Source organism: Gallinula chloropus (assembly GCF_964237585.1).
Source record: "Gallinula chloropus genome assembly, chromosome: 3".
Lineage (NCBI taxonomy): Eukaryota > Metazoa > Chordata > Aves > Gruiformes > Rallidae > Gallinula > Gallinula chloropus.
Genome location: NC_140087.1, coordinates 69873173 through 69892487, shown reverse-complemented (window position 1 = coordinate 69892487; position 19315 = coordinate 69873173). Strand labels below are relative to the sequence as shown.

The 19315-nt window shown below is 39.8% G+C and overlaps 1 protein-coding gene across 1 annotated transcript in view; it reads left to right on the top strand.

Annotated features, from left to right (window-relative positions):
- PCSK2 (proprotein convertase subtilisin/kexin type 2) overlaps window positions 1–19315 on the top strand; it is a gene marked incomplete at both ends in the record, with an annotated part of 100897 nt that overhangs the window by 45003 nt on the left and 36579 nt on the right. Inside the window, 3 exons of the mRNA XM_084261107.1 lie at window positions 4264–4377; window positions 5991–6099; window positions 8033–8070. Coding sequence (XP_084117233.1) covers window positions 4264–4377; window positions 5991–6099; window positions 8033–8070 — 261 coding nt within the window. The remainder of the gene's footprint in view (window positions 1–4263; window positions 4378–5990; window positions 6100–8032; window positions 8071–19315) is intronic.

Here is a 19315-nt window from a genome sequence, read left to right as displayed (position 1 = left end):
ACCTTTGTGCATCTGGCCACACTGTTGCAAACCACCTTCATGGGACAGTGATCTTCAGCGCAACTCCTTGGGCCTAAGTCCAACCTCTAGTCTGATTTCTTCAAATATACAGGCTATGAGTTTTCAACATCTTTCTTCACCTTGAGCAACAGACACGTTTGCCCTGAAGCTTTAGAGGAAAAAACCACCAACACTTCCTTGGTTGATCATCTCATTACTGTGTTTATGGTTTGAGGTTTCCGTTTCGGTGTTGTGGGTTTTTGGTGGTTTTTTTTTTTTGTTTTTTTTTTTTTTCAAATAGCCATGCCTACTAGATGTCGTGAGTGGGATTGACTTTTTCCTCTGTAATTTGGCCCAAATTCTCCTCTTCTGAAGTTCTGGATTCTGGAGGTTGGGGTTGTGTGTACTGTTCCACTTTTGTGCACCCGCTGGTATAATTTAGTAAATCTGTCATTCATGCTCAATATAACAGAGTCATTTAACTGCAGGAGCTCACCAGTACAATTAACCCTGTTCCGTCAAAACGAGTAGCTGATTATCTTGGCTGTTAGAGTGCTGTGGTTTCCGGCCCTCCCGGAGCAGTATTGCAGTCAATTGATTATTTTGTTAATTTGTTCTGCATCAGTATCCCGCTGGTTTATTATCATCCGAGTCACTTTATGCACCATACATAAGTACAAGTATATTAAAAATCAATACTTGGGTCTTTTTTCCTTTCCTTACCATCCATGGGCTACCTTCTCTGATGCATGACCTTCATTCTGGTTACAACATAGCTCGTAACTTCTACATGATTTAGTCACATGCTAATAAAGTAGATGCTCAGATTTTGCTCTCCACTTAATCCTGTATCCTAACAAAGCAGGAAAAAAATGAATTAAGAATGAAATAAACAAAAGCCTGTTATTGCTGATAAATAAGCCTAATTTTGAGACAGTGAAATTCATGTTACTTTAGTAAGTTCATTAACTGCCTTCACAGGCTCAAATCATTTAGAGATGCAATTACCAGAAGCCCATGTCTTACAAACATTGCTTTTCTTGCTTATATCAGAGGAACAAGTATTTGAAAGATGGCACGAGTTGCATTGCTCTTTGGATTGAGGGCTGGATTCTAGGTCTGAACTTGACACAAGTACATGATTATGGCTGTTATTAGATCAGGATGTTTTCCAATAATTGTCTACCACTGCACGTGCAAAGATGTTCTCTCTTGTTTGCGTATTTGAAACATATTACCTGTGATGTGAGACTTAATGCATTTATATTGATGGCATCACTGGTAGGCCTGCTCTTCTTTAAGAAGCTGAATCAGATGAGGTCCCTCTCCTGATCTAGACTAGATACAAAAGTACAGGTTACCAGTTCTGGAAAAATCACCATCTTTCTAATGTAGCTACCCAGTTGGCAAGAAGACCCGTATTCTCCCAAGGCAGCCATCTGCAGACCTACATGGGGAATTGTCCACTCAAATAATTGGATTTGCATCATCCTTTCCCAAGTTTGTTCTAGTGGGGATTTTTAAAATATTTTTTATTTTGTTCTGGAATATAAAAATATTACCTGATCTTGGGATCACTGCTTTCTGGACACATTTTCATCACAAGAAAGACAAGTTCTTTCTTTGCTGGCTATCCTTTTACAAGGTAACAGAATGAGGCAATTTGTAGCTTAAGTGAGAAACTACCACAGCCTTACCCAAAGCTTTCAACTTATTTCATGACAGAAACGCCTAATCTTTTCTGGATGCGAGTGTATGAGTTACCATCACGTGTGGGGGAAAACCTCTTCCTTCTGTAGTGAAAAAGCAGCCTCAGAGTTTCTGAGACTTACATCTGTGGATGGTAACATCCTGCATGCCTTTTCTCCATGTTGAGATATTCAGGAAACAGCCTACAGACAGCTTTCACCTCCGAGAAGGTTATACCTCCTTGAGGGGTATATTTCTTTGTCCTAGAAAATTATAATATAGTATGTGTATATATATATATATTAATATTATTTTGTTGTGAAGATGGAACAAATCAGACAAATGAGATTATCCTGAAGAGGGAAACCAGCCTGTGCTATTTCTGAAAATTGCTCCCCCACTTCCTCCAGGTTGTCTTAAAGAAAAGCCAGTGCTCCGCAGCATCGCTTTTTAATTAGTCGAAATCCTTTTGTACTAAATCCTAATTCAGTGCCTTAATGCAGCAAGTCCTGCAGAGCCAGCAAGCCTGCGTGGGAGCGCAAACGCAGGAAATCTTTTTCTCTGGCATCCCTCTAAGTGAGGGTTGGCTTCTGTTCATAATTATTTTCTGTAGTGACAGCTCAGGGTTTGCGGTCGCAAGCAGAGAAGCAGGGGTGGGAATGGAGGAAGGCATAATGACAGGTGATTGCTCTGTGGTCTCCATGGCATCACCGAGCCTTATCTTGGAGGTATCAAACAGTGTGCTTATACCTTTCTTTGCTCTGTATGGATACCTGGCGCCACTAAGTACACCTAGCATGGGTCCTACTTAATCACTGTCCTCTTTCCAGCTTACTTTGTATTAGGTTTTTGCTTTGTTTTCCATCTGCTCCACTTTTAATGAATCTGCACAAGTAATGGAAATGCACGTATAAATGAAAGCACCTACCGATTCAATATTGCATCACTTGGTACATTTAGTTGAGGAGTTAGAATTCATACAAGTAGATTTTTAAGAAACATTTGATCCTGCTGCCTTTTCAGGGCATGCTGCCCCATCCTGCTCACTGTGAACTGGTATTAGGTTTTCAGGGTTATAATGAAGCAATATAGCTGTGAGGAAAATAGCTCTTTTCCATCAGTTGGATCCCAGTTTCATCTCAGCCTTAGGCATCTCACCGTGCGCTCTCTTTTGAGGCTCCTGCTTTAATTAACGGAGACAGAAGGACACCTCCAAGAATGAGTCAGCTGACCTAAGATCTGATTTAGCCTTCTCCTCTGTTGATTTTGACTGACACTACATGAGTTCCTGCAACACAGCGGTGTAACTCCGGTGTACGTTGCCCTAATCAGAAATGCCAAAGCCACACATATAGAGGTGGTTCTTTGAGATACTAGATTTATTTAATAAACATGCATTTATATTTCAAGAGAATGCATAAGGAAATGTTAGGGGGGTTTGCTGCCTTCTTGCTGCACCTTGATGTGAAGTCAGTCAATGCTTTTAAGCATTTGTCTTTGATCAAGGGGGCTAGATTTTTTCTTTTTGTAATCTTTTTTAATTTTGAATTAAATTCTGGGAGTCATGCCAACTTGATTCCAGGTGTTAGGCTAAAGAGTGCAAAAAGAGTATGCCAAACTTGACAGCTCTTCTGCAAGGTGTAGGAGTGTGTTAGCACGTATTATAACAACAATTACAGACGTTCGGTGATCTCCTTGAGGAGTACTCTTTTACATGGATACAGATGAGATTATTATGGTCTGGCATTTGAAATTCCTGCCTCCAAAGATACTTGCATATCTAACTTCTGTTTTCTACAGTGATTAGTTAAATGTTTCTGTAGATTTGAGTTCATTTTGGAAAAAAACCTGTGGCTACTTGTTTTCCATAACCAGTATTTTATGTCTTTCACTGTAGCCAGTTTGGTCAGTTTAGTGGCTTTTTTGCCATTTAGTTTTTCTTGTCAATATATTTCTTTATTATTTATTGCAAGGGTAGTCCCTGAAAGTAGATCACTCTACAGGCTGTTTTTGAGAACTTCAGGAGTATGATGAAAACACACAACCCCAGATATTTTTCTCCTAGCAAATCCTTTGGAAGGAAAGGCCATCTAATACTCTGAATCTGTAAAAGCGTGGTTGTGACCTGCAAATTCATTTACCAAAGGCCTGTAGCTTGGAACAGTGACATGCTGGGAATTAGTTAAATAATTTTAGTTTCTAATGACAGCAGTGTTTTGATATTGGTGACTATGAAAAAGCTAAGTATGGCAAAAAGATCTGTAACACTAATGCAGTTTGACCAGTGGCTCTTTCTTATGCAAATTGTGAGGTATATAAGCATGTTCAAAAGCAGTAGCGTTCCTCCAGATAAGGATATTTCTGTTAATCTCTCCCCCACATATCTACTGTAGCAGTCCTTAAGCTCTGTACATATTTGCAAATTTTGGCTGAAATCAGCCACAGGTTTAGAATTTGCAAATGAATGACAGATAAAAATAACATGACTTCATAACCCTTATCTTTTATCAAAACAAGACTTTGCATCTCTGGTTTAGAATGTTGAGCTAAAGGTGTAAAAATTTACCCTTCCAGGTCAAGAAAGCTGTGCAACAGGAAGGCTTCAGCAGAAGGAAGCGTGGATATAGAGACATCAATGACATTGACATCAACATGAATGATCCTTTATTTACAAAGCAGTGGTATCTGGTAAGTTTTGATAGAAGAATCACAGTAATAGTTGCTAAAGAGTTGGTACTCAATCCATTTTGTGCTGTTGCAATGTTTTGCAAGAGTTCCTTCCAGATTTGTCACAAGAACTTGGGAATGGATCCAAGGTTCTGTCCCATTGTTTTTAACTGAATGTCTTCTATGCTGGGAAGACCCAGCACATTTCAATAGCTAAATTTCATTTCAGTCAATGGGAAGATCCTTAGAAGGCTTGAAAGAGAACTGTACCTGTGTCCTGTGGGCATTCCCGGTGTGCTGATGTGACCCTAAAACTCCATATGAATCATGTATTTGAGCTGTTGCCAAGTAAAATATTGTTACAGAATTATAACAAAAAGTTCTAGTGCACTGGCTAGAAAAAGTTACAATTTTTCTTTTCTTAAAGAAAATTATTAACTTTCTTCTGTCAGAAGCAGAACAGATGAAAACTGATTCATTTTGGCTTAAGCTAATGTAAAAAAAAATAGTATTTCACTAAATTGTTTCATTTTCAATCTGTCATATGTTATATGGAAAAGTCTTTAGCCATAAAAGAAAAATGAATTTTTTTACATAAAAATATCCACAATTATATTCTTTCTATTTTAAAAGTTGCTAAAGTAGTTTTGGTCAGTTTTAGCATTTCAATCTATTTATGATGAAATACTTAGTAAATACAGTGCTGCTTTGTTAACTTAAGAGTCTCTCTTAATCCATTTCTTATGTTTGATGAATCCATCCAGTATGGCTGTTTGGGTTTTGGTGTTTTTCTGAGATGAGTTTTCAAATTAATGAGTGCACATTAGTGTGAGTGGAACGTGATCCTTGATGAGAAGATAAAGTGTGGATTAATTCACTTCTTTGTGGCACTTTAATCAAAATGTTGCAGTGATGAAAAACTACCAAAATTTTTATGAAGCTCTTTTTTTTTTTTTAGGTTATATAAAGTACATTAAAATGTGTTTTGAAATGGGATGTCTGACAGAAAATTAAAAAAAAAATCAGGACCAGCAAAAGCCCCACATTATTTTTCCCACAGAACTTGTGAAATTTGGGAATGAGGTTGGCAAATATGGGTAATTCCTGGAGATACAGGGAATTGACTGCACAGCAGAACTATAGTATCACACACGCACAAGGTTGGAAAGGGCACTTGAAGTTCATCTAGTGAGCTTTCCAGCTTAAAGAAGGGCTAACTTGGTTATTAAAGAAGTTGTTTCTGGTACTAAACCAGGTGGTGGTGCATTTCAGTAGATCTACTTTCAAGAAGAAAGCTTATGAAAAAGTCCTTTATAAATTTCATTGGTCTAAACCTTTTTTCTGGATTGATCCAGTGCCTTGACATGGTTAGTCCTTTCTTGTGTCCAAAAGATCCAGTGTTTGAACTAACGTTATAAATCACAAGGAAGTGAATTTGCTCAGGGTTGTTTCGGTGATGTTTCAACAGGCATTATTGCAGTAGATATGATTCTGTACAGATGAGCACTTCAAAGCAAATGGGATATATCTTCCATACCAAAGATATGCACCAAGACGTAAAGCAAAATTCAGTGGCTCTGGAAATGTGTCTGTCAAGTAAAAAACGCTATTCTTCTTTTTCACTAATGTATTAGATTAACACTGGTCAAGCAGATGGAACTCCTGGACTTGACCTTAATGTAGCTGAAGCATGGGAGCTGGGATACACAGGGAAGGGAGTAACCATAGGAATTATGGATGATGGTAAGTGGACTCTGAGTACCAATTTAGTATTTTGAAGTAGGTTTTTTCTATGTAATCAAGGTTAAAAAAAAGATTAAAAAGTAATAATGGATTGCTTATGCTGGTGAGACTGCCAGCCTCCATAAAGACTTTCAGATCTTTAGGGGAAGTATGTTATGAAGTCTTCACTAGGGATACTGAAGCATGGATATCCAAGCATTAAAAGGAGTTTGCAATTATCACTCAGGTATCTTCGAGGCCACATTTTAATGGCCATTAAGCCAAAGGAAAGACTCCCCTTGACTTCTGTAGGCACTGACTGGGGAACATAATTGCTGTGCAAAAAGTACTTAAGAAAATGTTTTCTGGGTTGCATTATTCTCAAAGTCATACTTGACAGCTGAAATAATGAAGCACTTTCATGCTGAATGTCAATAAAGACCTACATATTAAATATATTACTAATTTGAGGCTAAGTTCAAGGAAGATTAAGATAAAAGGTACAGTTAAAGTTACAGCTGTTCTACCCTTCAGTTTCTTGCTGAAGTACAGGAATTTTGCGCAGTCTCTCTCAACACTTTTCTTTGCACCAACATTTTTCTTTGGGCTAAATTTGGAATGTTTTCCTTTTATGGCAACAGAATAATATTAAAATTAACTAAAATGTCTGGATCCACATGAGTTTTCTCTGGTCAACACAGATCTGTCCTCACTTCTGTTCCTCATCTGCTTACTCCTAAGATGAGGTTTTTGTGGAAGAGAGTAGATATCTATATATTGGTGTCATGAGAAATCACAATTTCACTGATCCTACAGAGGCAGGACTTTCAGAATAGCTAAGCATGACTATGAAGGGGATAATGTCAAACTGAGCTTCAGGTCAAATAAAACTGTTGACCTATAGATACAGCTTTCGGAGACGGTGGCAATTTTCCTTACTGCTCACTCCCAGTAATTCTGGAGGAGAGCACCTGAATGGTGTGGTTCTTCATTTAGACTTTCAGTGTTCATCTACCATTTGCATCAGTAAGTCTCTCCACAGGTGCAAGGGTGTGTTTCCTCATGCAAATTTAGTGTTAAGGACCCTACATAATCAAAGGTAATCATTTCATCGGAGTAACCACAATAATGCAACATTCTCCTTGCATATAAAAGTGAACATCTTGTAGTGCGGTGATTGGAGACAAGGGGCAGAGTAATGATCAGAATGTAACATGATATTGGTGACCACTTCTTCGTATATTTTATCTGGATACATAATAACTCAGTTTATTGCATCTGAATGTAGATCTGCTGCTTCTGTTACACCATCCACTGGGATTTGCCATGTGTGCATTACAGTGAGAATATTCTGCACCACTGCCCTCTGACAGCCTTTAGCACAGTACGAAGGTGTGGACCCTATGCTTAGATATTTGCTTAAATGGGCTAAAACAACATTAAAGGTTCTCTTTCAGACACATAATCCAAAACGTTTGCCTCAGTGGTCTACGCAGATCTAGTTGGGTATTTTTCTGTCTACTTAGTTTACAATTTTCATTGGTTAAAAATACTCCTTTATACCCTGTACAAATACAGAGCTTGTTGATCTTGTTAGCTTTGGCATGCTTTGAGATGGTTGAACTTGTATGAATTGTGATTTAAACTAATCATAATAAGTAAATACGATCTAGTGTACAGACCAGGCAAATAAATTTTGTCACTGGGCTCACCTTTTTGAATGACAACTGGATTATGACACGAATGATTGAAAACTCCTATCTGGGTCTGCATCAGAAACGGTGCATCAGTTTAAAAGTCCACATTTAAAATCTGTAATCTCACTTCAATCAGTTGCATTATTCACCATGATCATTTTCCTATGGTTGCAGAGGAATCTTGCTTTGTTCTGTGATCATTAGAGAATCTGAAATTCTTAACCTTTGGTTTCTGTTCTGTCATTATCTTATTGCAGGAATTGATTATCTGCATCCTGATCTGGCATCAAATTACGTAAGTACACGCTGACCTTTTCTGTAAAATGTGGGTTTTCTTATAGTCCCTCTGCTACAAAACATTAAATAATGAGTGGAACAACAGTACAGCTGAACTGCTGATTTTACAGATGATACATTTCACATAGAAAGAAGCAGACTGAAAATGGGACTGTCTGTGGAAGGAATGGAAAGGTGACAAGGCTCTTTGTGGAGGAATGGCAGTGCTGCCTCACATTAAATAAGCTGCAGCTTGCAGTATTGGATTTAGGACAGAAATGAGTAACCTGGGAATTGGCTCTAAATCCCACTATTAAGATGCAGAATGCACCTGTCACTTGGAGGACCACAGAACTATGGGCTGTGGCAAGGCATGTATTAGCCTTCAAAACAGCTTAATTCCTTTACAACAGGTGATTTGATCCAGTGCTTCAAAGCATGCACCGGGCAGATTGTGTATTCTTGGCACACACTGTGTCAAGTCATTGTTCCTCAAAACTACCTCAGGCTTCAGACCTATGGACTAGAGGATTTTTTTTCTTTCGTAATTCTTCCAGGCTACCCCCAGCCCCCTGCTGACACTCTCTCTCTCTCCTGTCTCCATGTGCCTACAAGGGCTTTCAGCACCCACAGGCTGTAGGTTGCCTTTGTGGCATGTAGCTCTCACACTGTGCTTGTGGCAGTCCTGTGGGTGACGGGCATCAGGAAGCTGTGGCTCCTTCCTGAGGGGTTGTAGCATCTTTTCTTTAGGTCTTGTTCTTCTTCTGCAGTCAGCAGCCTCCTGAGTGGAGCCCAGGCTTCTTTGGCTGTGCAATGTGGTTTAGTTTGCAATAGCAATTACATGAAAAGAACAAAGACAACTGGAAATTTTAGTAAAAATGTGAGCTGTTCAGGCAGAAAAGCTCCAACACGAGGAAAGAGCAAGACAGTTATTTTTACACACTTGGTAGTGGATACATGGATTTAGAAGGTGTTTACTTGGGGCACAGAATTTGGGAAATAACTGCTTGACAGAGGTAAAGTACAGGGTAGCCAGTTTCACTCCTCCTAAACTGGCTTAATAACTTGATAAGAGCTAATTAAACCCCGTGCCCTAACCGAAAAATTCTCACCCAAGAGGAGTAACTCAGTGGGATGTTTCCATAAATGGATACAAGTAAGGAGGCTTATACAAGAGAGCCCTTTTTTACAGCACTTGTGCTCTGTGTGTGTGTTTTTGTATGTGATCTGTGGGCAGCATGGGCTTTTACTCACTCTTCAGCAGCATGCATCAACATAATGTGCAGGAATATTTCAATATTCTGTTTTTTTAAAAACCATGTTTCGAACAAACAAGCAAAAATTCTGTAGACCATATCAGATGATAATGTCAAATAAGAACAATTGCATTGTTAACTAAGAATCTAGGATGATGCCCAGAAGCCAAAAATAGACTTCTTCCTAATACAGTCCTTTCTCTTTCAGATCTAAAACCACTTTCTGTTTGATGGAGAAATATTTGTCAGGCTTGGAGAAATGTATTTTTTTTTAGAGTGGCAATAGTGAGCATTCTAGAAATTAATGGAAAATGACATAGAGAATGACAATTTGCAGACATGATGAAATCAGAAAATAGTGGAGCCAGAGAGAAATCTGAGCTCTCAGAAAAGAAATATTGGGAGGAAAATTGGAAAAGAAAAGCTGTCTGGGAGTGGGGACAGCAAACCTTCAATGGCAATCACAAAAGACTTGATCTTGAGAATCTGAAAAAAAAAATCTGTCCAAGCAAAGAGCAGTCCAGTAGAGCAGCAATGAGGAGGTTGTCGGGAGACAGAAGGAGATTATCTGGCCAACGTAAAATGCAGGGCTAGGTCTGGCTTTTGCAGAGCAGATCGATAGCCAGATACAGGGGAGGAAAGACTGAGGAATAAATAGTTAGTAAGGCAAATAATTGTCAAAGGAGCAGCAGAAAACCCATCTGAAAGATCAGTCTTAAAGGAGATACCACCCCAATGGTTTTAATACAGAAATACAAGAATTCAAGCTATCAAATGAAATCTGTGGTTCTAGGCTGGCCCAGCAATGAGCAGAGAAAGGAAAAAAAACCCTTGAGTTCATACAATTAATCTTTTTTACCTAAGGTTTGCACTTTAATCCATGCAGAATATACTGGAGGACTGTTGTGGTTTTACCCAGCTGAGAGCCGAGATCCACGCAGCTGCCTGCTCTTTAAAGGAAAAGAGAAGGGGGAGAAGGGGTGGGTGGGTGTGTGTGTGTAGGGAAAGGGCAAATAACAACCCCAAAACCAAGACACCAAAAGCCCATGGGTTGTAGGATAAGGATAGTTTACTAGAATAGCAGAAAGATAAAATACAACAATGCTAACAGGACTTTAGAGCAAAAAATATATGAAACTGTTGATACACAATGCAGTTTCTCACCGAACCCACAACTCAGGCTGTGCCACCCAGAGCTGCCCCGGAACCAACCATCCCCCAAAAACCGCGCGTCCTGGAGCCGCCCACTCCTCCTCCCATCAGCCCCCCTTTATAATGAGCATGACATAATTGGCATGGAATACTCCCTTTGGCCCGTTTGGGTCACCTGTCCTGGCTTCGTCCCCTCCTTCCTCATGAATAGAGAAATATGAAGAGCTGAGAAAGTCCTTGACCGCTTGACCACAACTAAAACCATCAGGGTGTTATCAGCACTGCTTTCATTTTAACTCTCAAACACAGCATTCCATCCGCTGCTACAAAAGATGTTAACTCCATCCTGATTGAAGCCAGGACAAGAACAAAGCAAGGAAATATGCTGATAAACTACCTCATTATATGCAAGGTAACCAGCAAAAGGTGCTGGCACCTTCTCACACAGAGCTGCTGCAGTTGCTGTGTCTGAGAGGCGGCTGGCTGACGGGCAAGGCTGACTCCTGCTGCTAAAACCTGCCATCTCCTCCCGTGCCCAGGGACAGCCCAGTGGTTGCAGGGCTTGGTTCACCTGCACTTTGCCTCTCCTCCTCTCACTGCAAGGCTGTGTGGGTCTCCTCGAGTCCTAGGAGATCCTGCTCTGACAGCATCTGCTGTGTCTCAGAGACCACAGGGGCTTTTTTTCCCTGTAGGTAGTAATTTGGGCGTGAACTAAAGACAAGGATTTAAAGTCAGCTGAAGGAAAGATCAGTTTAGAAGTAAAAATGCAATGAGTCTCTTAAGGAATGAGTTGTTAACTTGCATCAGGCTGACTTAGTGACTGCAGTCACCTTTGTGCAATTCTTGTACCATAAGTTTGGTGGTATGACATTTGCACTTTGGGGCAGCTTTCTCTTATCTTGTTTATTTTTAGGAAATTAAAAGCCTACAGCTGATGTTTCTCAAGTGTGTTAAATGCCTGCAGACCCTGACAATGTCTGTACAACTTGCTTGGAAAATTGGGAGCAATTAGAAAGTCTCTCAAAGGTGGTGATTTTGGCTCTTGAGCATTTTCAAGTATAAAAAAAACCTTGGCATTGATTATTCAGTTAAATTTGGCTTTTATGGTTTTGACTTGCTGGTTTTCTTGCTTGAATAGCTTAAAGGGGGTTAGCACTTAGACAAAAGGGAGGGTAAGGGAAAGACATTTCTAAAGAGAAAAACAATTTGTGTATTTTCCTAAAAATTGCTGAACTATGACTTATCATATAGAGTACACTTTCTAGCCATCTTTTTCTTTGCTGTTTCTGAGCCTTACTTCTTGAACCATCCATTTCTCTTCAGTACACTTCATATACATGGAAAGGAGTGTGCCTGCCCATGGTTTGGACGGACTGCTCTCCCAGTACTCCCCTCCCAGCTTACTGCAGTATAGCTACTTGCTTTTCTGGGATCAGGGTGTTATGGCAAAGCTGGAATTTTCCATTCTGCGCCGTGAATGCAGAGAGACTCATTGTCAAACAATCGATACTTCCTTCCAAGCCTTGGAAACCCTGCAGAGGTTCAGCCTTGAGGAAATTATTTTTTCCCCACAAAGAGAACCCTTCATTATGAACTGATAATTAAAAAAGCTGAGGCCTAATGTACTCCATGGTTTTCTTTCAACTCAGACTGTACATACAAAGCCAGCAATTTTCAGGACTGACTTCTCCAAGATACAGCATCTGAGAGAGAAAGAAAAGCGAAGTCATAAGGGCTGCGTATTAGGTATGTCTGATAAAAGATGAGGACAGCGGCAGTTGGGAGCATACATTGCAAATTTCAGTACGTTGTTTTAAAGAAAAATCTAAGACAGTAAATGGAGATTTGTTGTGCCCCGAACAGAAACATCAGCTGATCTCTCTCTTGTATCAGTTTGTATTGTGGGACTTTTATACTTGGCCGATGTCTGCTGGTGAAGGTCAGCGTAGCTGCATTATCTCATTTACAGCAGCAGGGAGCTGATCATCTCGTGTAAGTGGGTTTGTCCCTGATTAGCTACAGTGAGGAAAATCAGGATCCCACCAAGAGACTCAGGCAAGGAGTAAAAAATTGCTGGTTTCAGTGTCTGAACTCTTGCAGAAGCTGAAAGCTTGGGGTTTTTTTAAAAAAAAATACAACAAACCACCACAAAACCAAACCAAACAACTGGGATGGGACAGAGAACAAGAGAAACGTTTACTGCAGGAAAACCAGAGGTGACCCTGTGAGTGGGTGATTTTTTAAAAAGCATTGATACTTGTAAAATGAGAATCATGCAGCAATTCTTAGCAATAATAATAGACAGTAAAATAACATATTCAGATAAGAAGATTTTGAAATCTGTAAATCCACAGATGTAAAATGTGCACAAACATGCAGTCATCCTAGAAGCACTTCATTACTGTCCTTCCCCTAACTTTTCTTCTCTGTAATGTATGTCTCTATGGTACACCATTATCCTCCATTTTCCAAGGTCCTTACCAGTTGTTACTGAAGCTGTGCTCAGGAAAGGATTTACTGAGCAAAAAAGCCATATGTAAGGAATGAGGGGAGTCTTTCTAGAGTTATCCCAGGGTTAATTGAAGTTTTCTGAAATTTCTTCCTGAAATGTGAACAGCAGGTGGTCTTACCTGTCTTCTCTTTCCACTTTGGCGATGTCTGCAAACACAAAGGAGTCTCTTTCTCACTTGGTAACCTGTCACCAGCTAATATGATAACAGCTTCCCCCACCATGCTGAGAGGCAAACAAAAGTGTATTTTTGGAATAATTTCTTATCACTTAAGCAGTGAAGCAGGGAAATGTTCTACTTCTGTTAGGAGCTGCAATTTCCATTGTTTGCTAGAGGAACAAAAACATCATTGAATAATCTTTACAGCTACAAAAGAAAGAAGAAATAGTACAGTCCATAAATTACACACTGCACTATGTGCAGTGAAGCTTAGCAACAGCACGAAGGATCTTCTTTCTTTTAGAATGTCTCTGTTTCCTTCATTAGTGTGAATTTCTGAGTATGCCTTGGCCTCCCTGCATGCTATTGAAAGGACCGGCAAATTCTTCTGGAGGCCGTGAGCCTGAGTATAAGTCAATAGTATCTCCAGTAAAATCACTGGGGCCTAGTTGTGAGGGTCTGTAAGTTGACAAAGCTCCATTGACATCTGTTGAACCATGCTGCTTTGACCCTGGTGATCTGCCCCTCAGAAATCCCAGCTGACATAATTGCCCAAGTCAAAGAGAGTTCACCTGTAACTGGTGGTGAGGAAAGTGTTGCCCTTCCAGGACAGAAATTTGTTGGAAACCCTCTGAAGACCTTGGAAAACTCCCATTGTCTCTGCACTGTCATTAATATCAGCCCAGGGGATTCACAGGGAATGTAAGGATGAACCATAGTAGTCAGGTTCATCCTTGCCTGGTGTCAGCAAATGGATTCAGTCGGATTTACGAGATTGGATTCCTACAGCATGGTTTTCAAAAGGGCCTGCCATTTTCTGCTGCATTCCAAAGGGTTATTAAGCACGTGCACTAGACAGTTAATGTCAATAAAGCTTTACTGCTAATACATCAAAGGTATTTTATGGGCAGGCTCACGTAAAGGCCACTGATGCTGTTACCTATTTTTAATTACAACGTTGAAGTAACACTTTATCAAGAAATGAGAAACAGAAGAGACTGTTTCAAATATTTTAACCCTAATTGGACTTTAGATTGTTTGTTTTCATTTGGTTTTTTGATGTTGCTTTGGGTTTGGCTTTTTGCTAATAGGTTGTCTGAAACAAACACTAGTACAGCAATTAAAAATTATCAGCCAAAACCTGGGATAAATTCGCAAGCATCCTTCTACTAACGCTGAAAACCTAATCAGCACACTGTTTGATGCATGCTGTTAAGGCAGATTGTGGCAGAAATTTCATCAAGAAATTGTTGAGACAAAATGAAACCTCTCTTTGGCCAGGATAGAAGGATGTCTTTAAATGCCAGGCTGACTGATGCCTTAGCAACTGAAACTGATGGCCTTCTGTTGGCTGTTTATGCTGCTTGGGTGGCTTCTGGCAGCTAGTAGGCTGGTTTTAACATTTAGGAGATGATCATTCAAGACATGCAAGACAATGAAGTTTCACCAGCATAAATTAGAAGTAACTGGGAAGAGAATGAGGATCTCTGTTTCAGACCTCTCCCCCTTGCCCTCCCCCTTTGCTCCTCAGTGCAGGATCATCTTCTGGGCTCATCTCTCCATTTTGTGCAATCTGTTTTTGTCCTCTGAACATATGAAAAGATGAAAAAGATGAAAATCTTCTCTATTAAGATCAGCCAGGCAAATTAGGTCCTCTGTGTACTGGGAAGGGTGTCCTGGGTCTGTCATGTACGGAAAATTCTTCACATCTTGGAAAATATAATGGGATCTTGCAGCAGTCCTTCCCGGCTGCCAAGAGTAACTGGTTTTGCAGGTACACGCCACAGTCGTGCTTGTGTACTGAAGTCTAAATAAGGTGACTGCAGAGTTCCTCTTCTCCTTATAGCTACTTTATGTGAGCACTGCTAACAAGAGAGAGAAGCCGTGGTGCTCCGTAAAGGAGATGTCAGTGCCTTCTGACTTTATGAATGATAGAAATGTTTTGTAATCATAGATGTTATAACAGCCTTCTAGCTTTCAACTCAATTAAAAAAAATGGAACAGTAAAAACAATTGGAAGACTGTTTCTTCTCTGAGTTGTTTCATATGGCCAGATGGTCTAGAAAGAGGCTTTTTCTGCAAAGGAGGTTGCAACATGTGAAGGAGATGTGATTGCCTTAAGAAGGTAATTTCTGTCACATACAGAGCTGTGTTTGCAACTGAAAACTGGATTTCTCACAGGGAAAGATGTTACACTAGCTGCTTTGCTACAGCTTGTTATGAGAGATCTGGACCCTGAATGCTTGGCAAATTGTGGGGCTTGGTGCTAGGCACCATCTATGTTGCTGAAATTGGCATTGCTTCACTGCTGTTGGCCTCTTCAGGGGGATGCACTGATTTATACTGGCTATGGGGTATCCTCACAGTACAATTCCTTTGGAATCCAAAATTTATTAACATACTATAGTTGCATTTGCCTGAAATTATTTTTAGACCATTGAATGCTTCAAAAAGTTTCCAGCTGTATTCTGCATTAGAACCACCTGAAAGGGGATGCAGGGGGAATCAGCCAGCCCCTTTTCAGTAGTCTGTGGAGATAGGACAAGGGGCAATGGCTGCAAGTTGGAGCACAGGAAGTTCCGCACCAACATGCGGAAGAACTTTTTCCCAGTGAGGGTGACAGAGCCCTGGAATAGGCTGCCCAGGGTGGTTGTGGAGTCTCCTTCTCTGGAGATATTCAAGACCCGTCTGGACGCCTATCTGAGTGATGTGTCCTAGGGAGCTGCTTTGGCAGGGGGGTTGGACCCGATGATCTCTTGAGGTCCCTTCCAACCCCTACAATTCTATGATTCTATGATTCTATGATTCTATGAAAGGGATACTCTTCAAGTTAAATGCATGCCTGATGTGCAGGCAATGTGTGATGGTGCCAAAGACACTTGTTTTGCAAGTTAAAGACCACTCAGTATCTGTGGCATTTATTTTTCTCTATAATCAATGTACTTAATTAATCAGCTGCACACAGAGAAAGTGCAAGGTGGCTAATCGCTTTAATCATTAAGCAGTGGTATTAATTTTCACTTAAGGCGTCATCTGTGGAAAGTAAATTAAGATTGTTGAAATGAGAAATGCACAGGGGTGGAAGAGACCAGATAAGGATGTCTCTGCATCGGTTCAGGCTGTTGCTTTTTGAAATGGGCTCGTTCGTCTCCCCAGGGTTTCTCCAAGTGAGGTTTTTGGAAATATTTTCTTCTTTTTGGGGGCAAGAAAAATAGAAGAAAGATGTTAGTCCTCACTATTTGTCATGGAGGCATCTGGCATTGCTTTGATTTGGCATTTCCTTACCTGCCTTTCTGCAGACCAATTAGCTTTTGGAACTGGGCTGAAATCTTCCATTAGAACAATGTTTTTGCTAGTAAAGATGAATGTTTCATAAAACCAAAACATCCTTGGGAAAATAAAAGTGATTTTTTTTTTTTTTGGGGGGGGGGTGACTTCAGCTTTATTTTAAATATCTGACTTCTAGAACATGCTGAATTAAAACAGCAGCAGCAACAAAATCCCACTCTGCTGAATGGTCTGCTTGGGAGAACAAGGTCCTCTGGAAGCAGTGCACACCAGTAATTTTAAGAAGTTCCACAAAATGAAATAGAGCTTTTGTTTCCCCAGAGTGAAAATGCAACACTTTAGGGTGAAAAAGGCAAAAAACATTTCTGAAAATTTTCCATTTGAAAACTTTTATTTTAATTATTTCTATTTTATTTACTTCTATTTTATTTATTTTTACTTCTATTTTATTTTCTATTTTTCAGAGAATAGTTATTCTAGCTGCTCATACAGTGTAAGCCACTAGTCAGTGTTGAAATCCCTGAATATCCATCAGTATTGAAATGGAACTTAATTATTAAGTTCCTGCTGTAGTTACATTTTGGCTACCATGGTATCACCAGGGAAATCTGAATTAGATGGTGCATGTGAGGAACACGAGGCCCTCACAAAGCTTTATCAAATTTTGACAGGTATTAGGGAGAGACTCTCAGGCCCAGTGATGATTTTGGCAAGGAGAGTCTCAAACCCACTGTTACCTAGTGGACGTGCAGCTGATTTTAAAAGGAGAGTTTTGGCCAAGCCCTTTGTATAAGCCAGATTTGCAGAAGAGAAGGGCAGGGACACACACGGGGTCTGATTTCTGCTGTGAAACTCTAATAGCCTCAGTACAGTAGATAAAGATGCAGGTGATCACCAATACGTTAAAGACCTCTCCTTCACTGTGTCTGTAAATTAAATGACTTCATTTGCAATCGATTTGATTTTTTTTTCTGGCCTATAGCTTTATCTTGGCATGTTTGTTTGCTTTGTGGTGTTTGATTTTAGTTGTATGCATTTATTTATGTTCTCCATATTAATATTTTACTTCTCAGTAGCTATGTAGGAGGATAAGATATTTTTAAATGCCTGCCCTATTTCAGATTGCTTTGATTCAAATCTAATGTTCTTTATTTCTGTTGCATTCCCAACAGAAGCAATAAACATAATGAACGTCTCTTACGGGGGAACAGAATTGCAGTGCACAGTGTCTAATAAAATGCTGCTCTCATTGAAGTCACTGGTAGTTTTTCGGTTAAGTTCAGAGCAATCAGAAATTTGGCAGATCATGTAAATAACAGGTTTGTATTCTAACATGTATTCCTTTTTTAAAATCATCCCAGTGAGAGGTGGAGGCTTCCTAGCTTCAACTGAGCAAATAATGATACCAAGAACTCTGGAAATAGGACTACCCAGGATAACACGTTTTACTGTAGAACAGGAGCTTGTATTTGATGACACTTCTGCTGCTTCCAGTGCTGCATAGCTGTTGTTTGGTGAAGGTTAAATGGATGTGGTAATGCTTACTTTGGAAATGGGTATGGAAATACCACGTTCCCTGGGCTATCATCACTCATAAGCTTCAATATAGATTGGGGATTATTGGAAATGTTCTGCAGGTGGATTGTGGCCTGGATTTTATTAAGGGAGGTGAATCTCTCTTCAAATATGTACAAAGGAGAGCACAAAGGCCATGCTGTGTTCAAGGACTTCATCATTTCAATGCTAGAACATGTATTTTCGGATTACTTCTTGTGAGAAACTAAATCACTTTAATTCAGTGGCATTTAACTCAGTTGCAGAATTAGTCAACAGTCATACCATGTCTGACTGATGTAATTATGAATCTTTCAGTCAGCTAATGATGTCTAGGACATTTCTTAAATGTACGCATCCAGTAAATTACTGAGAAAGCATTAGCTGAGATCAAATATACTAATCTTTAAGAGAAGAACCTGGAATGTACTATTTAAAAGCATAAACACTTGCACAATGTAGTATGTGCAGACATGAGAATGTCTCTTCTAAAGTTACCACCTTCTCTCTCTGGAATTTCAGATATAGCTGTCCATAGGTTTTGCTGATTCCACATGGAAACAGCACAAACTTTTTAATTAATACAAAAGCATATAAATTGCTTCATTAAAATCTCTAGGAACCCAGCATGTCTTGACAGATATTAGTCACATTATTAATACTCCCCTGGGATGCTCTTGAACTATATTAATAAGGTCAGCATGTAACTGGAATAAACCAGAGTATCTTCAAGACCACTCTGAAGCATGTAAGTCAATCTGTGTTTGTTTTTTGTGACAAAAGAAATGTAGGTAATAGTTTGCAGAGTCTCTTCTCAGAAACGGTCAGCTGCTTTTGATTCACCAGCAACGTCACTTTTATGTCTCCATTCATCATCTTGCATATTCATGCAATTTAGGTGAAACATTACTTAAGCAATTGTTAAAAGGTTGCTTCTCTTGTCAGCTGAGAAACCTTTCAGAAGAAGAAAAATACCCAACCATTTTTCTGTCTCATCTGGTCTTACTTTCAGTTCTTCCATATGACCAGAACAATTGTCCTTGTCCTCTCTTCTCCATAACTGCCACAGACCAGGTCTGTGTGTTGTAGAAAACTCCATCTAAGCCACTTGATTTCCCCAGTTGGCCTGTTTTGTAAAAATGTGTGTAACCTGTTAAGGTAGTCACCCTTAGCCCCCTGCCAGGTTTGGTTTATGAGTGGCATTATATCTGCATGCCCAGTACTCTGCACACACAGCAGCAGGAAATTGTTTGCTCTCCCAGTGCCAGTGGCTGCTCTTTGCCGAGACCGTGCCATGCTTAACAGCTGGATTTGAATGACTGCTGAGTTTGTACTGCAAACTCTG